Genomic DNA, 22908 nt, shown 5'->3' on the forward strand with positions numbered 1-22908 from the left:
TAAGATGCTTCTTGTTAGAAAAAAAAAACTGTATAAGCTCACCTTCTAGTCAGTTTACCTGTCAAAGTTTTAATCTTGTGCGCAACTGATAAATAGTTGTCAGGACTGAGATCCAATGTTTTTCCAAAAAGGCAAGTCTAGTTCATACCCACAACCACGTTCCTTGTAACATCAACTGTCTGCTTTCAGCTCAGACAATGCCCAGGAAAAAAAATGACCACTTGAACTTCAAGTGCCAAAGAAACACTCCCAACAGAAAAAGCATCTCTTAAGAGGCCAGGATCCTTTTTGGGGGTTCTCTGACACCATTTTTTTCATACACACATATTGTAACATTATATGGAAATTATGATCAGCATGATAAAGAAATCACATAATGGAAATTTCTGAGTTTCAAGAACAACTATGAGGGAACTTATGTATAAGACATTAAAAACTGGAAATCCCAGAAGACTGGGGGGAAAAAACTAATTTAAAGGAATGAAAAAATTCTAGTGAAAGAAAATTAGAGGGAAAGAGAAACTTTTCAGCAGTCATATATGGATAAAAATAGATTTCTAACCAAAAATCAAACAAAATAATTTTATTGTTTCTTCATATTTGAGAAGCACCCTTCCTTAAAGAGAAGATACTCAAGTTTATTGTGCTGTGACTCTTCACTATATGTGTTTCTTTTCCTGTGTAAGTATTTTTTAAAATTACAAGTATAGAAAAGCAGCACTTCAAACAATTCCACGTTCTCCCAGCTGTCTGTTAACTGTACTGGCATACACGCACAGAGAGCTACATAAGTGTACCTAAACACTACAATGAAGAAAATAACAGGCATTTATTTGCTCTTCATAAAATCAGTTTTATATTTTGGAGTGTCCTACTGGGGAGGTTCACATTCTGCATCACAAAGAACAGAAGACAGAGACTGTTTCAGATTAACACTTTAATCAGAAGTTTTGTTTTTAAATGTAAATTACAATCACTAATACACCTGCAAGTGCTTACCACATTTGTTCAACTAAGTATTATATGTACGCATATACAGCATAGGTCAGTTTAAAACAATCACAGTACTTCTTAGTGCCATCTGCAAATGGAGAAAGATCTTGGACCCACTTTGTGAAAATAAATATCAAGTGACAAAAAGAGGTTCAGCAATTTTAGTTATGTATATTCAATTAAGTTCATGCACGCGCAAGAGTAAAAAGTTTTAGAGCTCTTCCTTGTAATAGCCAAGTTTTGCTAGTGACATCTCTCGTCTCAGCTGCATAACTTCCCAGAACATCTGATCCACTAAAAAAGACAGAAATATCATTACATATACCAAATTCACATTTTATTTCAAGTGATGTATTCAGGCTGCCTTACTCTACATGAGCTATGGGGAACTTCATAACAAACATCTGGTAAAACCAGCATTAGTATGTGTAAGGGTTAATTGTACTCGGTCATGACAAAATTTGTTCAAGCACATATTCTAAACATTGTAAATGAGAGTCCTATTAAAAAAATCCTCAGATTTTAGATATCTTTAAAATGGATAACAGAACTACATCAGTATTTTTCACAGCTTCAATTAATTGTAGTTTCTTATTTAAGCTTTCCCGCCCCTTTGCTCATTTTCTGTGAAACTAAATGACCACAAAAAAAAAGGTAGAGCTCATTGGATAAGAATTGTGTTGCCAAAGAATCTGCAATTTTGCCTTTTATAATCCTTCTTGCTCCCTTTTTTCCTACAGTAATCTACTAGCAACAATAAATTGGGTATGAAAGATCCTTTTTTCTTATTTCATCTGTATCTTTCTGAATGTGATAAGCCTAATGCATAGCTTAAGCTTCTAGATGTTACAGCAATACAAATCAAAATTATGGAGCATATAATTATTCAAGACAAAATTTCCATGCAGTCAAGATCCTGATATAGAATGTGTACAAATATCATTAACCTGAACAACAACCATGAGGTCTTCCCTACCATAGCTCAAAGACACTTTTGTATAAGCGACCTCTGTCTTAAAAATTAAATGGTGCATTAGTGGAAATGCATGTAGCACATTATACAGATAATTAGGATGAGTGCCTACATTCTTCTCAATGTATTGTTGAAATCCTTACATAAAGCTAGAAATGTAAATTCTATGTTCTAGTGGTAAAGATGACTGAACTGAAACACCCAACTTTTTTTTAAAAAAAACTTCTCGCGAAGAATAAATCAATCTGATGTTGAAAATATTTCATTATATGATGTAAAAAAAAAAAACCATTAAGTTTTTTTCTCTCAATAGCAAAGTAAACAATTTTTAGTTGAAACTTCATAGGTCCTTTTGGTCAAAGTAAAAGCCTTTTGACTGCAAACTATATTAAAACTTAAATAACATATTTTCAAGATCTTCAGCAATGCTAGTAAATCAGTAAAAATTTCCATCATCTGAAGGTTTTATTAAACATAATTAAGTATAGGAAATAGCTAAATTTCTAGTGAATTTCATGACCCTTTAACATTGAAAATTAACAGCATTATTTTTTGTAATTAAGTGTATCTATCACCTCAGGAGTACTTCAGGTTAGAAATATTTGGGTGTAGCTAAAATCCTGAGCTCTTGAAATTTGGAAACATCAGGAAGAGATGACTATAGGTGAGGTAGCAAAGCAGGGCTAATTCTAGCCAAATTCTTGATGAAGCAAATCCACAGAGACTTGAAAACTGGAATAATGAAATGCACAGACATCCATAAATATTACAATGTTAACTGGTTTACTTTACTTTCTATTTTACTTTCAAAAATGCAACTGAACTTAAAAAAAATTTACATTTTCACAGTGAAAGCAAATATTTTAATTTCTTATTGACATGGGGCTAATGACACTCTTTCCACTCTCTGTGCTCAGTGTTTCTGGAAGCCTGGGTGATATGACCTGTTTCAAAAAATGTGGACTGAAAGCTGTTTGGCAATATTCTTTGACCCGGACAGGAAATACAATTAAATCAACTGTGTGCAGTTTAAACACAGTCAAATAATATTTTTGTTTTATAGTGATAAACAGGTATAATGGTCTTGAAAATGAAGACAAAGCTATGCCTCGAGCACGCAATATTCTTTTAAATCCCAGAATCAAGTAACTACGTGTACCGTGAATATGTTTTCACAAACATCTTCTTTTATATGGACATATTAGAACCACAGAGACCAGCTAAGCAAATGTCTGAATTACTGTGCAGAAACAGTTTAAATAGGCAGTTGTTGGATATGATATTCTGACACAACCAAAGGTACTGGGTAAGAAAAGTAGGGAACCCCCCAAGGCACAGCCTGAAGCAAAAACCACGTTTCTCTTTTGGGGTGGAGCGTAATCAAGCCTTACATTTATAACCAGAGCCCTAAACAAGATTTGGCCGTGCCACTGCAATGATCTCATTTCTCAGCTGCACTCAGATGAATGATTACAGGTTTTCTGTATATATAGAAGGTTACCTGTTTACATTTTGCAATGTAACCCAAAAAATTGTCTTTCTTGCCAGTTCCCCCTGAAAAAAAAGTCTGACAAGAACAGCTGTCTCAACTACCACTGCACATAACCAGAAGACATACCAAAACACCAAGGTAAAGAAAAAATGGCCCAGATCAAACTTAACTGAAGTTTTCTGCATCCAAAATACCTCCACATTCTGTGACAGAAATTTTATTTTTGACCACTGTGTAGAAAAACTGTGAATAACTCCCCTAGTTAGATTTTGTTTTACCATTTCTTACTGTATAAGGGGTTTTTAATGGACTGAAAATCAATGCATTATAATTAATGGTTTTAAAAAGTAACTTTATTGGAGAGAGACATATCAACATATTCTCAAAATTACAACAATGTCTAACTAATAACCTGTAATGTGAGATCACAGATAGCAACTTTGTTGCACAGAGAGCAACTGTTAGGAACAGGCATTATGTAAATGTCTCTTTATGTAGGTCAAATACAATTTTTTTATACTCACCATCTTGCTGCTTCAACAGTCCTTGCTGGATGTATCGAATATATGTAAAGAAGTTACACACAGAAGTGATCTAAACTCATAAAAATAATGGTGGTTAATGTAATTTTGTATAGAGGTATGGAAAAAATAGTTAGATTACTACACAAAACTAAATAATAGTAAATCTACTTACCCTGTAACGACAGAAAGGAGAAATGTAGTAATAACTGCTTGAATCTCCTAATTTGATTCTATGCTTGCATGACTTACTTTGTCCACTGAGAGCACATTTCCTACAAATATAAAGGTCACATGATTCAATAAACCAATCTGACATTAATGTCTAAACATGCACATGGTGTTTATGGTGTTAATGTAACTGCTTCATATTGGCACATATGAAGCAGTTACATTACTCTACTTCATTTTACAAGCTGCAATTATTACATTATGCTGTCAATTATTTTAGTTCCACAAGGCCTAATTTCATTTCAATATGATGCTTTTTTTGAATTCTAAAACTTTCTGCAGCTCTGGGAATGCACTTCCATATTCACTAATTTAAATTGGCTTGACAACTCTGGCACAGTGGGATTTCTTTAATTAACTCTCAATATGTCAAATAAACATTTTTAAAATTATCAGTTGATGCCAAAATTTGAACAGATTTTTTTAAAGTTACGCTTGATATTGTATTTCATCCTAAAAATAAATCAGCCTCACAGAAGAGCAGTCAATTCTCTGAGAGGCATTTTAAATCCAGTTTTGCATTTTTGCCCAAATTGAAATAATATTTTACATTCAGAGTATAAAATCTTCTGAGACAAAGGAAAATGGGCTGTCTGGCAGTAATTCTTTCTGTTACCATTACAAAAAGTGAGAGTAAAATAATCAAATTTACTTCTGGTGTATTGCAAATATGCAGTATTCAGGAAAAGTCATTAGTCACCACAAACTGTTCCCAAAAAAAAAACAAGTTAGGAAACCAATGAATTTTTAAAGATGAGAAGAATTTGATTAATTTGGAATGTCTGTATTACAGCATCTCAGATGAATTGGGTTGTCATGGCAACCACTGTTTCATTAATTTTAAAAGCTGCTGGCTCTTCTTTCTCCCATTTCTACCTCATGAAATTAGGGAATCTAAGAACAAGCTGCCTTTCAAAAGTGAAACAAAAATTACTGAGCTTCTGTGGTTGTGAACAGCGGCTCATTGGCCCTTTTAAATTGCCTGCAGCTGGTCCACAGAACCATGTAAGACAGGAGAAAATGGAAGTGGGTACACGATTTTCCATAGCAATTTATGAGGATTGACAGCAGTTCATTGATACAAGAAATCCTAAAGCAGCTGAAGCAAGCTGGATCACAATTTCAGTCTAGCTTTTGTCAGAAGACAAACTTTCAATGCTAGGAAAATAAAACCCTTTTTTTCTTCTGGTTACATAATTGCCTTCTCTGTGTTGTCTTCCATCACAGCAGTTAAAGCGGAGGGCTCCTGCTGGTGACTCAGTTCCGTGCTGTACAGTGCACACAGCTCAGCGCTTTGCTCCCCTTGGGGACAATTATGTGAATCTTCTGGGGAAACCCAGCTGTCTTTTGTTGAGGCAGCACTCCCTACACACCACCACAATTACCATTCAGTAACTTCTGTATCTTCAGAACCTCTCTGTACTACTATCACAGCTTTCTGTCCTCCACCCCTCACTAGGCTATTTGGGCTGTTACCCACTATTTTATGCATCTTTTTACCCCCACATGAACGTACAACAAAATGCCAATGTACAACAAATTGACTTCTTTTAAAAAATTACTCTAGCTTTTGTTATTGTTTATTTTCAGTTTGTCTATATTAAGTTACCCATTTAAGAAGACAGTTTCAATTTAAAAAACATTTTGCATCGTATAAAAATAAAAACATGAAACTGCTACGCTGATTCAGTGAAAACTGCAACACCTGTTTCCCATTCAGTGCCAGTAATAATATATAAGGCAAAGCACAACTGCTGCCAAATTACACTTAAATACTGCAGATTCCTTACCTATTACTTATCTACAAGCAGCAGCACAGAAGTCTTTGTCAGTACAGAAGAGTTGGAAAAGGGAGAAAAGATTTGCCTGACCTTTTGGTATATAGGTAAAATAACTAAATTACAACTTGTGCATTGTCATCTCAAAACACGAATCTCTATCTTGCCAAATATTTAAGGATTTTCTACGTTCTGATTTAAAAGTTATCCTGTACTGGATAAAACAAGTTAAAAGTCTCCAGAAATTTCTGAATGATGCAGTTGAGTCTCCTGAGTTAAGTATTTAAGTACATCAAGATGTAGCAAAGTTGCTTGAACCACAATGACTTCAAATTCATTTGTCAGTTGTTTTTTGATGACACATGATTGTTTCAGTGGTTTCTGAAACAGATTATCTACTGCTTTCAGGGAACACAGATTACAGTGGCAGATCTTGGACAGGAATTCCCTGCTCCTTGAGTAGCTCCATTATTGGTGTGGGCCCTTCTGATGAGAGGCTGCTACAGCTCAAAGAGCGTGTTCAAGTGACAGGAGGAAGCTGAAAAAAATTTGAATGCTTGAACTTTGCAGGCTAGAAAGAATCAAAGACTAAGTCATAAAACATAAAAATTTTCATTTTATACAGCTTCTTTAAAGAGAAAATAAAGCATTTTCAGATGCATCAGCTGTAGTTTCTCTTCCACTCAGGGAAAAAACAAATAAAAAGCAACAGCAGTAAGAAAGAAAAAAAACTTAGAGTTAGATGAAAACATTTTTGTGAAAGTTTTCTATTGTCAAATTGAACTCTGTCAAATCAAATATTAGAAAGTAAATTGTCAAGTTGTCCAAAATACTTCCAACAGAAAGCTCAAGTCTTTCTCAAGATTTGGAAGGCTTCAGATTAATATCCAGACTGACCTTGCTTTCTTACTCCAATATCCACTAAGGCATCCTACAATCCCTTTCCTTCTCCACATAATCAAAGCCTCAGTGCCTCAGGCAAGTCCCTCCTACCCAACTTTAATGTTTGTATCAGCACCTGACAACAAGTCTTGCTTCACAATTCTCTAGGATGATTCCAGAACTTTTAAAACCATCTTCCTATCATTCAAGCATAATTCCCACTTCAGGCTCCAACTCTCATTCATCTTCATTCCCACTTACATTCCTCCTGCTCAAATTCAGAGGATTAACTCTCTCTATATTTCTCAAATATTTCAGCTACCTTTGTCAGTGTCCTATGTATGTCCTGAATTTTTTATTCCACAAGTACTCCAGATGTCATAACTCCAGCCTGTACTATTTCAATACCTATTTCTTTCATGATGCTTTCTAGCTGAGAGCCCCCAGTTCAAAACCATTTGGTTTAAGTGTCAGAATGCTCTTCTTCAAAGTGGTGAATGTTACTTTCAGGGTCAATGCATCAAAACAAGCAAAAGTCAAGTTCTCCCCAAATGATAAGGTTTGTTCTATATTAGGGGTTTTTTTTAAGTTTCATTTATTAGTTGCTTACTTTCCCACAAAATTTGTAACAACAATTTTGAAGTCCTAGATTTTAAGGAAATTAAATTTAAGATATACAAATTTGATTGAGGTAATCAGTTGATAGAGGTTTTCTCAAGCCAAGAGAACTCAAATGAGTCAAGAGTATCCCCCTGTGTCAGCTCAACATACTTTGGTCCCCCACATTCAACTGCAGAAGCTTTCACAAATCGAACAGGTTGCAAGCCAACAGGTTCAATGCTCAGAGTGTTGTTTTCAACAGCTTCCAGAACAGCTGAAGCCAACTGCAAGAGAAATTTAGAAAGCAGTTAAAAACAGCTCTGCTTCATCCAGTGCATAAAAGCAGTGGCATATTTCTTCTTCTGGAAAGTTAAGAACACGGCAGGGGGGGCGGGGGGTTAAATCAACCCTCCAAACAAAAATTATACTACAAATAAGATTTCACTTTTATCAAGAGCAAGAGGTCCCATTTCCAGGCTCCTGTTTTAATTCTGCCCTACAAATAACCCTGCCTTCCCTGAGGCAATCTAACTTCCTTTACAGCCAGGAATGTAGTGAAGCATGTTTAAAACACTAACTGTATTTTCAGCCTTTCCTCGTATACCCAAATAGCACACATATTTATATATGCTATGCTCTTGTCAGAGACTGAATATTGCACAAACTTTATTTTTAAAAAAATTGGTCTGATTTTGTGTTCTGTGAAAAATACAAAATTATGTTCCATACATCTTTATCTTAAATAAAACAAGTAAATGTTATGTCACTGTTCTCAGCTAAAGATAGCTCTAGCAAGGTGCTCAAACAAATGAGACTGAACAACATGTAGAAAAGCCAGTTGCAACTTTCAAACACTAGCCTACTTAAAGTGTAACTTTGCTCAGGTTTTATATGTTCACTCCTTATAAACAATCATAAGACACTGGAAATGTGACCATTTTGCTTGAGTGGACTGAACATTTGTCCAAGACCACTGTTTCAAGTAATAACCATTACTTGATTTAAAAAAAGGTGCAACTTACATTACTAATGAAATCATTTTGTGCCAAAGTTCTTTCCTACTAAGTAACAACAATATTTTTACTATTGTACTTTAATTATTTTAAAACCAGAATGTTACTATTAAGGTAGTCCATATGAAATTCTCTCGCTGCCAAAAGCAGAACACTACACATACACACAAGAAGCTACTGAGAGTTAATGTAATACTTCAACGATTCACATAACTGCACTTTCAATTATTCAAAAACACAATACATGTGTAATTTATTGTTTGGTTTAACTGCACACTAGCATCAATAGTCAAGTAAAACAGAAGTTGGTCACTACACACAGCATTTGGAAACCATAAATGGTGCAACTGACAAGTGCTAGAAGCCTCCTTCTTCCCTTAAAAGGCAATACAAATCTACAGTAATTATACTACCAATGAAGAACAAATTCCAAAATTAAGTTGCTGCAAAAGACAACAGGATGGCCTACTTACATATACCGCAGAAGCAATTTAATTCCCATAGTAACCAAGTAAATTTTTTAGTGGGAGAGGTTCATGTGATGCTCACCAACCATAACAAACTGGTATACAAATGACTAAAACACTGCGTGTGCTTATGGCCAGCAAGTAACAGCAGATGAAAAGCATGGGAAAAGAACACATCACCTCCTGAAAACAACACATGAACATTATGAAGAAACTGTTGGTTTCTATGCGAAGTGTTTCATTTTATTGGGAAAGAATACCAATACATAGGACTTTAAAATTTCTTGTTCTGATTTTAATGAAGATCTAAGAATATGCTCCCTTTTCCCTACTGACCAACACTACAAGTACAGCCTATAAATGGTGCATAAGAACAAAAACTAAGTAAAGCAGTTGGATCTGCAATCAGTTCCATGTTATTCCCAGGATAGGTGAAACTCCAGTCTTTCCTTTGTATGGGAGAATGTGCAGGAATAAAACAAGGAAAAAAGTCTCCTAATTTGATTCCTCTAAAACCATATTTACCAACTGCCCTTGTTGAATCTTAAATCCCAAAGTCTAATTCTTGTAACTCAAACCTTTCTTCAAGTAAAGACCCAGACTACACTTGCAGTCTGCTTTGACTCATTAGAGAGAAAATCAGCTCACAAAATTAAATATATTGGTCTCTACTGCCCCCTATATAAACAAGACACAGAATTCTATTTTTACACTGTGTTTGAAGTATCAGGAAGAAAACTTCCATCCATTCCAACAAAGATCAGATTCTAACAGACAGGAATAACATTTGAAGAAGCAGACATAAAAGGGCCATATCTGGAAGAGCATAAATGGAATAGAACAGTGAAGAAAAAAATGGTCATTTCAATACTCTAGACCAAACTTTAGAACTTCACTGTAAATTGTCAAACACTAATAAAACAAAAATGGTTAAACTTCATATTGAAAACAATACAGTAGCCTTTTGGCTCCATGTAACATATTTAAGGGGAAGATATCAGTGAGCACATTTAGATCATTTCCATTACCTCACTTTTGGAGAAAGTTAAACATGGAAAAATATCTTCCCGATAAATTTTGTCCAAGAAAGGACATGTTCTGTCCAGAGTAGGTTCATCCTTCCAAGACCTGAAGTCATTGTACAGAGACAGGTCAGCCTAGAACACACAAAAATTCACATATTTTAGTAATGGAATTATCACACTAGTGTCCATCATTTGCAAATATCCACAAGAAAATAATAAGCATTAAAATGCTTTCTATTGCAATGTAAAAATTGAAAGAATGTAATGTGTATAAATTGAAAGATTGCTATCATGGTTCAACTACAAATACCTTCTTAAATCCACTTTTCTAAGCCTGTAAATTCAAGCAAATCAAAACATACAATTTTCAATACACAGAGATAATACATCTACTGGTTACCAGTACACACTACCACTACCAGCTAATGACCTTTCCCCCATTTCCTAAGTATTTGTTCACCTCCATTTACGTAAGTTAAGAAAAGCAGAGAAATTCAAAGAAAACAATTGCAATCCTAGACATCTCACATGGTCATGCTGCATCTGACTCCAGTATGCTGCTATCCAAACACTAAAAGAAAACAGACTAACACATTGAATATCCTAAGAAAAGAAAACACAAAGTCCATGTACAACTCAGTTAAAAGTATACTGTTATTCTTCACTTTTCCTCTTTATGCTAAAACTCTCCCTACAACAGAAAGACAACTATGGTCGCTGGGAATGATTTATGAGCCTGCTCCCCCAAAAGCTCCTCTAGGCAAAGAGGAAATGCTAAAACTACCTACTAAATCATGCTCAGAAGAACTATGTTCTGTGTTAGGAAAAGATAATTGTACCTGCTTTGAAAACACCTTGTTTTGTCATCTCCAGGCTGAGATCAGTTAGCAGCAGGACAGCACCTACCCAGTGTGGCGGTCCAGAGATGGGTACTAGGTTATCATTAAAAATCTATCTGCATTATGGGGCAGTCTGTCCCACAGGCTTGCTACCCACTAACAGCTAGAGCACACTGAGGTGCTCTCAGAGGTGCTCTCAGAGCACATCATCTGCTTTAGGGTTACTTGAGATAAGACCTTTCATCGGCTCCAAGCAGAGTGGGGGTGAGTGCTTCTGACACGTGCTCCCAATCCAACATATAAAACTAACTCCAGTCCCAAAGGGACAGGCAGCACCATCCCCAGACTGTTTTTGACATTCAGCTTCAACACCTTCAGTCTGCTGAATAACAGCAGGCCTATACTCCTAAAACTAAGGATGTACACTGCAGGAGAAAGGTAAGCCAGGATGCGGATTTAAAATTTTTTACAATTAAAGAAAAAACAGGTAAGATAATGAAATGGGGAAATAGCGTATACTAAAAGTTGATTTTTAATCTCATTTAAAAGTATGCTGCTTTGAACCAACCTCAGTCTCTTTTTCATTCCCCATGCATCACCCTTCTGAGTTCTCAGCACTTTGCCATTATTTTACATATATGCTTGGGGAGTTCTTTTCATCATTTTGAGGGGGTTTTGGTTAAACTTTTTTCTTTTTCTTTTTTTTCCTTGAAAAATAACTTACGAAAATTAAGACTGGAAATTTTGTTTTTCATTAGAGCCACTTGCATTATGCTCAGGAACAACTATCTTAATTAAGCCAATCCATAAGTGTTCTGGTTGCTAAGCTACCAACTTCATTGTAGAAGTGCAATTCAATAGGTGTAACTTGCTTCCTAAAGGAACATTTCCCATAACTTAAACCCATCTCAGGTCTGGCTTTAAAATTAATACAATCAAGAGATATCAGCTAAAAAACATCAATTTTTTATTTGTACTCTAGAATTCTAGAAATTAAGATGCATTCCTTATTAACTTGGTTATTTTCTATATTTACTCCATTTTACCTAAACCAACAGTTTATAAAGAAGATGCCCTGAGAAAAATTGTTCAGTGACCATAGCTTGATGATCTTCATTTTCAATCTACAATGTATGATACGTGTGTATCTCCTCCCTGCCTTTACATATGCTTTCAGTAGATCCCATTTTTGATTACCTGAAATTAAATATACAGTCAAATGTAATAACAATTTCAGTTAATTTTTTTATGTTTTCATTACACTAAATATGACATCAGCAAAATATCTCAGCTCTTTGAACAACACTGATGCATTTATCAACATTTCTGGTGAGGCAATGATACTGGTCTGCTTGAGATCTGGGCAGCCTATTTCAGTCTTTTTAATATCAAAATTCATTAGACATGTCTATTTATCCTAGAGGTTACTACCACATACTGGGAAATATTTCTCTGGGATGTTGGCAGCTTTCTAGCTCCAATGCAATTTAGGGTGGACAGCCAAACACTCGTGACTCTGCCTGTATTCCACAAAGAAATCTGAGAGCTGACCATATTTACACCCAGCTCCATCCCAAAACACAAAGCTCTAGGTGGTAGACTCTGCAAAAGGCTCCAAATCTATTGGCTCAGGGCCAATACACAGCCCTGAGCAAGAGTACTTTTGAGCCCCTTTAGAAGTCAAGTCACTCAAAATCAGAAGACTAAGATCCAAAAAGTAACAACTCAAGAACTAGCAAGAAGGGGACAGAATTAAGTGTTTCAGACCCTGAGACTCTGAGAAATGCAAAAAAATTTACCTTACAGCAGCTACAAATAAAGCCAGTAAACAAAATGACAAAGCATTAGATAACAGGAACAGCTTGGAAGGCATGTATCCTCTGCTTAAAACTACGTCCTAGCTCACATGCCAAAGGTATTCTTGCTTTTTTCACCCCATTCTACATTCCATTAAATACTCCTGCTCAGAAGAGAAATAAAAATACTCAAGTCCCAGTGGGTGGAAAACTCATGTGTTTCTTAGTGATTCCTTGGGCCATCACTGCAAGAAAAAATCACCAGTTTGAGCCGCCTTAGGCAGACTTAAGTGTCTCCTTATGCAGCCAACAAAAAGGTGAATTAACTAAAGGAAAGTGTCAGGCAGACTGGTTCTCCTGCAGCATGTCCTCTACAATCACCACATTCTCTCCATGAGAAACTGAGGCATAACAGATTTCTCTGGTCTCTCACTCTTGCCCAACACTTAAAAATTTCATTGAGTCATGACCTTGGTGTGATGTTACAAAGTAACTGGATTCCATTCAAATTCTCCCCTTCTCTGAAGGGCAACAAGTATTCAGTTTTAGCAGGGAAAAATCCTGGATACCACTGAAAGTGGGAAGTAGGTTGTAAATAATCTGATTTTTTTTTTTTTTTTGAGTATGAAACATCAACTGGAAGATGCCTTTATTTTCTAGGTTTATAGTAAAATAGTGTCCAGTACAAATGCAATTAATCATGACTGGTAAAATGAAGTATGAACATCCAGTCAGCATATTACCCCTCTGACAACAGCCAGCAGCAGCAGAGCTGGCTGAAGAGACATCTGAGGGAAAGGATAGTGATGCGTATTCTTTCACAGCCTCAAAATTTCTAGCAGCCTGTAACTAAAGAAGCTTTCTAAGCCAAACGACATATCTATCTTCTATAGATCTTGAGAGGCTTTTTTTTTGTCACTTTCTGCAACTTTATTTTGAATGCATTTTTAATCTTGCTTCCTCGTGAAAATGTTTCATTATGTAATGACTATAAATTATTTTCCTTTTAGCTTCCAGAGTTTTCATTAATTCATTAATAATTGTTCATCATTCTTCTTCCTCATGTCACCTGAGATTGCAGAGATTTTTCTTCTGCCTCAAGTATCTCTACACAGAAATCTTTCCATTAGGTTTGACCATCTGTGTTACACTTCCTGCTATTTTCAGTGTCCTTTCTGGGATGAATATATCATAGCTGCATGTACAGAAACACTCTCACTACATGTTTATAGAGCAGTACAATACTACTTCTTTTGTTATTTATTCCTTTCCTAAGAACTCCTAAGTCTCTGTAGGTCTTTGACCATCATTGAACACCAAGATGGAGTTTTCAGACAATGATCAACAAGAACACTATGGTTTTTTCCAGTACAATGCAGCTCTTTCCAAGTTCATAACTGCAAACTTGCTATTGACATTTTTTTTTCCTAAATGCCTCATTTCTCATTTACTGATTTTTGCATTTCATCTGCTGTTTTACTAACCACTAAGTAAAATAAGCTCCTTCTCAACACTTTGGTCAATGTTTGCTTCTACCATTCCAAGGACTCAAGTACCAACCCCTCGCCCCATTATTTCCCCATTTTCAGTGACATGAGTAGATTTTAAAAACAAGTAAACAAACCAACCAAAAAAATCAACCAAACAAAAAAAGCCCAACCCATACCAAAAAAAAAAAAACCCACATAGGCCTCAGGATTCCAGTAACTCAGCACCTGTTCTCTAATAAATTATTGATTTCATCTTTTCCCTGCCCTCCTTCAGCCACTACTAATCTATAAAATGACTCTTCCTCTTGTCTATGACAGTTGATACAATGCTTATGAAAGTTTATGAACTTTCAGTGATGGACTTCATAAAAAGGCCACCAGGACCTATCATTTAGTTATACTGTTTGGTTTGTTGTTTAGGGTTTTTTAATCATCACATGCAATTTCATTATTTGAAATCTTATCTCATCTTCCCTTAATGATTTAAAGGTAAACAAGACTTGGAAAAACCACCACCTATTGGTATGTAAGGAAAGTTCTTTCATTAATGAAAAATATCTCTAAGCTAGTAAGCATTAAATGAAGATTTAAGATATACTCTCTTTGTTGTGAGTAAAACAAAACATAAAGCCAGTTTATCAGCAAAAAGAGAACAATCCTTGTACCTTACCTCTTTACAGTCTTTTACAATTGGCTGCATCATGGTAAGGTCCTGATGACTGCCACCCATAGCACTGCTTGTACTCTTGTTTCTTGCATGGCCTTTCTTAAAAGGAGTTCTTCCACCAGACTGGAATTCCTTAGTTGGAGATGTTGGTGAAGTAGACAGTACTAGTGTTTTCAATGCTGCTACTTCAGCCTGGAGGACATCAATCTTCACAGGGCAGGGGGGGATAAAGTCATTAACAAACAAAAAATATATTAGTTTATAAGGACGTTAAATCTATTAAAAATATCTCCAGCTGTCTTGCTGCAAATCAGAACTTCATCTTCCAACAGTACTAACACACAGGTGCCCAGGCAATTGCATATTGTAGCAGCATTGGCTTCCTATGCACCTCGCTGGCTGACATGACACTGAAACACCGTGTCCATGGGTATTTGCTAAGAATATGCCAAGCAATACAAAACAACTGAGTGTATATTCTAAAAATGTATACAGGTAATCCTCTACCTATATCTTTATGATTCACACTTCAGATTTAAAACCATGTGAAAATACAAAGCAAGCAAGTTGGGAAAAAACTCACCTTTCCTTGTGCTTCTTTTAACTGTTTTTCTGCTGCAGCTTGTTTGACATTTGCTTCTTTAACCATTTTGTGTGCTTCCTATAAAAGATGTTTAGCTAGTGTAAATGCTTCACACAAATTTATGAAAAATCCAACAACTAATAACATACTTTTGCTTCATGAAGACTACTTGTGACTATTAAGATGTGCACTAGTCTGAAATGAAATAGCTACGTTAAAAAAAAGATCCCTACAGATCTATGATTTTGATTCATCATTGGCCAACTAAGGTTCTCCTTGGCCCTGAGCCCAAATTCAGAAATTCAGCAACTCCACCTACCCCACTCCAGCAGGAACAATACCTGTCATGAACACCAGGCTCCAGTCACGCTTCGGTGGCTGACAAGTTCCTTGACCCCAAGGGAAAGACCCAAGCGGTAGCAACAAAAGCAACATAGGCACAGTAGCACATTCAAAAGAACTTCCCCTTGTTGTAGCCAGAATAACCAGTTTCAGACAACTGTAAATTTCGGCATGAAGGAACCAGTCAAACAACTATGAAATCTAAATTCTTGCCATCAATAAAACAGATAAAACAACTGCATAAAAACACTTCATTATTTAATAAATATTTTTTAAGTAGAATGGAAAAAGCACTAATAAAACAATCCAAGTAAAGAAACAAGGCTAACCCAATAAAGAAGGAAGCATAAAAGGACTGAGGGTTTTTCCAATGTCCTTTTACCTCATAACTCTACACCTTTTGTCTGTATAATGTATTTGTTTAGGCTCTCATCCAGCAATTTGTGCCTAGTCTCAAATTACTGTTCTCACGTGGTACTTACAGTAGGCAACAAAAATCGAAATATCAGAGCCAACAACCAAATTACTTGGGATAGGATCCTTTTCATATCTGTAAAGCGCCTAGCACATCTGGACACTATATAAATAAAACAAAAAAGTTCATACATTGTCATACCAAAAGATCTGGCTCCCACTAGCATACAACACAGCTGTATAGTATGAGTTTGTAAAATTCTCATAAGTAACAAGACACATGCAAGAATGGGAACATACACATTTATACAATGTGTACAAATACATTTAACATTGACCATGCAGTTCTGCTTAGTGATGCATCTTTGAAAGCAAAGCATGTTACTGTGCTATTACAGAGTAATAATGTAATATATGCACCCAATGGTGCAAAACAAGTCTCAATCCTTCACCGGGATGCAACAACATAAGCCCTAGAATATCCATTTATACGGCTGCTGAAATTAGTGGGATTCAAAATTAAAAATTAATTCAAGGGCTGCACATCCCAGTGCAAAAAATTCAATAAACCTCACCACTGTGTCTTGTTAGAGCTTCTACGTGAAATCAAATCACAAAAGAAAACTTAGGTAACAGTCTGGACAACTCAAACTCAAACTATCATTACTAATAAACTGTATTTCAAACATATTTTTAACAAACTGACACACTGTTCTAAGCAATGAAATGTCATAAATAAAAGATTTCACTGATAATTTTCCTTTTATTCCTCCACAGTTAAAATACCTGCCTGACATTTTCCTCCCTGCAGCACACACAAGTATTTATACTATAAAATACCCTTCCACACTTCTATTTATTTTTTTACACAAAGGAACTGCTTAATATTTTAAGTAACCTTGCTCTACCAGGATGTACTTTGTAATTAGATTTTCAAATGTTTAATAGCACTTTTATACAGCATCATAGGCTTAAACACTGCTTCTAAAACATACCTAATGTTGTATCTTTATGCATATGCTGAAAGCCTATATTTACCATTTAGTAAATGTACAAATCAACCATGGATTATGAAATTTATTCTGACAGTTGAAGATAACACAATTTAGGCCCAAAGCATTCCTATATATATTCCTAAGATAAAATGAGAACTGATCCTACTTCAAGTTCTGGATTTAGCATTTTATTTCTGTGTAATACCATCTCACAATCTTTGCTGGTACTACTGCCTTTTCCTCAAATGCTAAGGTCCCACTGAAAGTTCAGGCTTCTCACTTGGTAAGCAGGTTTCACCTGGTGCATCACTCAGCACTAATGCTTCTTTTGAAGCCTGTGGGTGTAGCTTGCTGCCAGAGCCAAAATTCAGGAGCTGAAAGCATGGTTAAGTTATGTACATGCTACCTCCATTCATCTGGAACTACGTTATTTTTTTTGTTTAGTCACCATGGCAACCGCAAATTTAGTTCTTATCTAGATAGCCTTGTTGTCAGACAGAGAAGCTGTCTCCAAATAGTTATGCCAAAAAATAAGCTGATTTATTTCCCTTATTTTCTTCGTTTTGTGTCTGGGCAGATTGACAAGCTCAATACGGTGTCTCGCATCTAAGTTAAAAGTCCGCTGCTTTCTCTTAAGCCTCTAATTCAACACACCCAAGTCTTCAGGACACAAATCCTTTTATGCGCTTATTGCAAAAAAATTCAGCATACAATACACTGGTTCTACATAAAACATCTGGCTCAGCTTCCCTTAAGTATATCACATCGAAGACTCCAACAAACCTCAAACAGACTAGCTGTAAGTTCTTCCAATTCCTGTCCAAGTTGATCTCGCACTTTAGAAAGCCTTTCACATTCTTCATCTTTTAACTTCAGCTCCTATGGAAAATTGAAAGTTATTTATTCTGACTTAGAGTAGTAATTTGGCCTTTTAAAGCTAATACCACAAGAGAGGGGACAACAAAAAAATTAAAGCAAATAATCAGAGGAGCATAAAACCTTTGCTAAACAGAGCCTTTCAAAATACATCATACACTAAAAGCAAGTAAATTAATGCTATGCATGTATAGCTGTTTCTTCCTGCTGTACAGAATTATACCAGGGCAATCTAATGTATACCTAAGCTAAACACCAACACTTCCAAAATACTCTGAAGCAAAAAAACCTTTTTTTTCCCCTGGAAGCATAAAAGGCTGTATTCACATAAAATATAGATCAAATTAATTATTGGGGCAGACAGAACACCAGTTCATCTACCCAATCCTTAAAATATGTTTAAAGTAATCCTTTAAAAAAATTATTAAAAAAATAAAAAAGCACTGGCTCAGAAAAACCTGCAACAAATCTTAAAACATATTTTACTATAAATACTGTCTTCCAAATATCTCTTTACAATGTCTCTAGAATTGTACTTTAATTATATCCTTGCCCTTTATTTATGCAGATTTATAAATAAAATTAAAGCAACTTAATGAAATTCAAAATGTTAGTGTTCACCCCACTAATATTTGAGGGAATATCTGACCATACCCATTCTTAAAGTAAGATTTTAACACAGATTTGGCACTATAATGGTGACATATACCAAATCTTATCCATACTGATGATAAAGTGGGGTACTTTGCAGAGAAGTAGAAAAAGGCTGACAAGAAATTTGAAATAAAGTTCTTCTCCCCTTCTGTATCCATTAAACCCTGGAATCTTACAGAAAGAGAAAGATGTAGAGATAATGTAAAAGAAAGAAAAGTAGCCAATTCTGACCTTTCAAACTCTTTTTGGCCCTAGCTCCCTTCTCATCCCCATCCATCTCCTCTTTTTCCACTTCTCCCTGCCAAGAAAGGCATTACACTGCCATTGTTCCTGAAATGCAAGACCAAAGACTGTCACTAGTAGGTTAAAGATTTCAAATACAATCTAGCAATGATTTGTTCTGAAAACCTCCACAAGCCAGTAAAAAATAGCTGCCTTCAGAAAACTGTGGGAGGCCAGTCACAAGAGAGTCATAAAAAAAGGCCCAAATGGCAGCTTCTTTTGTGTTTTGGAAGGTGGTTAGTATTTCCTCCAAAGTCTTCATGACTGAAGTAATGTTGCATACAACCACGTGGGAAACTGCATTTTGCCTTGTAGCAGGCTGGTATTAGGTCTTGCTCTCAATTTTGGCAGTGAAATTGGCAATAGATTTTTATGTAAGGTGAAGGGTCCTGTTTGACTTCAGGTCCTAAAATGGACAAGAGTTTAGGGACTCCTCCAGAATCATTTAGTATCAAAGGCATTGTTCTATCCCTCTTTTATTTGGCTTTTACTTTGAACATTTTGATTGATTTTAGCCTAGTTTGTTTGTCATTTGGATTTTTTTGCTTCAATATACAACTATTTTGAGAGGTACCACTTAAATGATGGGGATTCTTCCAAATTTTGTATTTCTCAAATTCTATTCAAAACTTACTTGCTAGCTACTACTCTGCACACAGTGACCTCTTTCTCAAAAAAAAGCCCCAAAAAGTTGCAGGAAAACAGCTACAGGTGAGACATGAGAAGGAGAAATTAATACAAAAAAACAAACAAAAAAACCAAAAAAAAAAAAAAAAAAAGGGAAAAGAAAGAGGTTAAAAAAAGGGACTCTATTTAATTAAAGTATTTCCCATATAAAGTATGGTTCTTAATCAGGAAAAGGAAGATTCTGATGCAAAATGCTTAAAGCTCAAAAAAGAGTTGAAACTTTTTCTATATATGCAGAGGAAACATCAACATTTCCTTTGGCTTACTTCCCTGATTTATAAGGACAATGCCACATATGTCTTAAAAGCAGATTGTATCAATATTCAGGTTAAGAGTTGTCAAACTAACAATGCAAGTAAAACAACCCAGGTTCACCTACCACTACTGATACACTGCTTACTTTAAACAGTTACATTTTGCCTGAAACTGGAAAGATTAGGAGAGATTAGATTAAAATTTAGGCAGATGAGTAAAGTTTCCTAACAAAAAGACAACATCAGGCAGTCTACTACGCATGACTGCTTAGCTGGATTTATCCAACTCTACACAAGCTTCCATGACATGATTCAGGAGAAGCATAACATAAGGCATTTTTGTCAAGCAAACTAAAGTTCAGGTTTTTTAGGCAGGGCAGAAATGAAGACTGCCCAAAGCAAAAATCTTAGTAGTTATCAGAAACATTACTACTGCCTGTGACTTAAAGGCATTTCTGGAGACTTCCCAGCCATACCAAATGAAGAAGCAGAAAAGACAACTCTCTCTGCTAGACTAACCATTGATGCTGCAGTCCTTTACACATTACTGTTCTGAAAAAGTAACTACATGAAGATGAGGAACTATTATAAAGCACACTACAAACACACTTACAGAAGGCAAGAAAAAAATTACCTTGCATGGAAAAAAAAACCGTAAAAAAAAAGTCTGTATCAAAGGGTCATATTGTTGTTTATTTCTCTTTGATCTTCTCAGACTACCCAGTGGGTATTTAAAAAGAACCGTGAGATAAGAATTGCAAATTACTGCTTCAAAACCATTCACACTTTACATTCTAGGAAGAAAATCATCCTACATCTAACTCAGCAATTTAACTAACTCAGAACTAGATGCATAATATCAAGGAAAGAATATTTTCTACAGATATCATGTAAATTCTGAACTGTGGGATACTGCTGAACTCTGAAGTTGTTCAAGAAGTGTTTATATTAAAGGCACTATTTGACTGGTCTTCTCTCAGCACACAAGTGTAAACAGCTACACAAAAATCAGTCCTTTGCAACCAGATTCACAAGGGAGTGATCTGATGCGACAGAAGATCCAGAATCTCCTTTCAAACATAGCATAATTTCACAAACTATTGAATTGTTTTATGGTGTGGGTGAAGATGTTTCTATTTTGCTTTCATGTAGTATTCTTTCTACTTGCCTGAAAATATTTCTCTGCCTACAATGCACTGCAATGGCATAAGAGGTGTGGTAACTTTCATCAAAGACAGCCAGGAACTGCTAGAACACCTTCAGAGAACCAATACATCTTTAACCATCACAAGCCTGTGGCCTTACAATTCTACTGGAAATTGATTTTAGAAAAGCTTGAAAGCATACATTTCAGTACAGTTCTAATGCACCCTCATTTTTATTGTTAATTTACAAGAAAACAGCAGAAATTTTAAAATGCTGACTAGTACTGTATAGTACCACTGGAATTCCTGGGTAGTTAATTGTGAAAATGTTTATTATTAATCCATGCAGAGTTTTAAAACATCATGTTTTACTGCAGATCTGAAGACATGAGCTTGTATCACTACGTTTGTTTCTGAGACTAAAAACGTATACAGAAATTGAAGCCTTTGAAAGAAAATTATAAATCTGAGAATCAGGCCCTCAAACTATGTTGAAATTGACAGTACATTCTATACTATCACCTCTTTCACAAGAATTACTGTATTGTGGGAAAACAATTTTACTCTACTAGGAAAATATAATTCATTCACATTTTATTACAGAAAGTCAAACATGGTTTTACTTGTTACTAATTATACAGATCTTACTCTAAAAGACCATGGGAATCATGGAAACCAAACACGTTTTACTATCACCTCTGGCAGACTGCTCTTTCATCATAAAAGAGGGCTAAAAGATCAGTTTCTTTGACAAGAAAATAGTTTTGGGTCAAATCACACAAAAATTCAAGAAAAACATGACTATGAAATGCTAAAGCTCAGAAACTACGGATAAGCTATCCAAAACACAGTTTTGGAAATGCAGTATGGTGGTTAACTCTGAGGAAAAGCATCCCTCACAACTCCCTCATAAGGACTCCACTAAATCTGTGTATCAAGAAATACCATGTATCAAATGTATATAGTGATGTATCAAAATACCATCACTATTTTCTGGGCGGCTATCTACATGTGGTTGACCGACGGTCAATAACCACAGTGACATGCAAACATGGCAGAGAAAATACAAATGCATGAGACACGAGGACATAAGGTCCCAGACATTACAATCACTAAGTCTTTTAACACCTTCTCAATTTCCCTGATGCTGCTTTGGAAGATTAGTGAAACAAGAAGGGTTCAGATGATCTAAAGCAAACACTACTCATCTCCACCTTTAGAATATAGCCAGGAATTACTACTTCAGTGGAAAAAATAAAGAAAAAATTATCTGAATGGTCTCAGAGATTAAAAAAAAAAATCTGTCATTTTAATTAAGGGAGCATTTTAAGGCAAACATAAAATAGTAAATGCCCCATTAGTACAGAATTTAGCACTGATGTTAACCTCTGACCCAGCCTTCCTCCTAATCTCATGACATCATCTGATGCTGCAACTGATCTAGATTGAAGTAGAAAGTGTATTTCTCTCTCATCAAGACACAAACTTTTGAAAGACTTTGTTAACAATCTTGTCAGCAATGCCTTTCATTTTAACAAGTCTATAGTCTTTAGAAATCCAAGGCACACACAAAGCAGGAAAAAAAATAACACTTATTCTGTTACTGAATAATTTATTCAGGAACTATATTGAAATGTCTAACAAATGCAAGGCATACATGCATTATCTAATATTAAAAAACCTGACAGCACTTTAAGAAAAAAGCTGCACTCCAAGCAAAGTGTAAAAAATCAGTGGATCCCTAAACTTTAAAGTTTCATTTTTCTTTCTAGTTCCCTTTCTGATCACAACTGCAACAAATTCAAAACAATCTTTAATGTATAGTACAATAGCACACCATTTGAGCAGGAAATTTGGAATGAATGAAAAATGCAAAATAGCAAATTTGCATTTACTTTGTTCACTCTCT

At 35.4% G+C, this 22908-nt stretch overlaps 1 protein-coding gene across 5 annotated transcripts in view; it reads right to left on the minus strand.

Annotated features, from left to right (window-relative positions):
- Positions 1–923: 923 nt before the first annotated feature.
- The window catches only part of LOC121339460 (RAB3A interacting protein), a 32697-nt gene continuing 10712 nt past the window's right edge, over positions 924–22908 (minus strand). For 3 of the 5 annotated variants that reach the window (XM_041411239.1, XM_041411238.1, XM_041411241.1), the window contains 8 exons: positions 17885–17980; positions 15351–15428; positions 14771–14974; positions 9979–10107; positions 7642–7754; positions 4155–4254; positions 3983–4052; positions 924–1287 (listed from right to left, as the gene is read on the minus strand). In XM_041411239.1, the coding sequence (XP_041267173.1) occupies positions 1205–1287; positions 3983–4052; positions 4155–4254; positions 7642–7754; positions 9979–10107; positions 14771–14974; positions 15351–15428; positions 17885–17980 (873 nt within the window). In that variant the 3' untranslated portion in view covers positions 924–1204. The remainder of the gene's footprint in view (positions 1288–3982; positions 4053–4154; positions 4255–7641; positions 7755–9978; positions 10108–14770; positions 14975–15350; positions 15429–17884; positions 17981–22908) is intronic. The other 2 variants (XM_041411240.1, XM_041411242.1) reach the window with 1 other exon arrangement.

The sequence above is a fragment of the Onychostruthus taczanowskii genome, unplaced genomic scaffold, assembly GCF_017590055.1.
Source record: "Onychostruthus taczanowskii isolate IOZ18803 unplaced genomic scaffold, ASM1759005v1 scaffold35, whole genome shotgun sequence".
Classification (NCBI taxonomy): Eukaryota; Metazoa; Chordata; class Aves; order Passeriformes; family Passeridae; genus Onychostruthus; species Onychostruthus taczanowskii.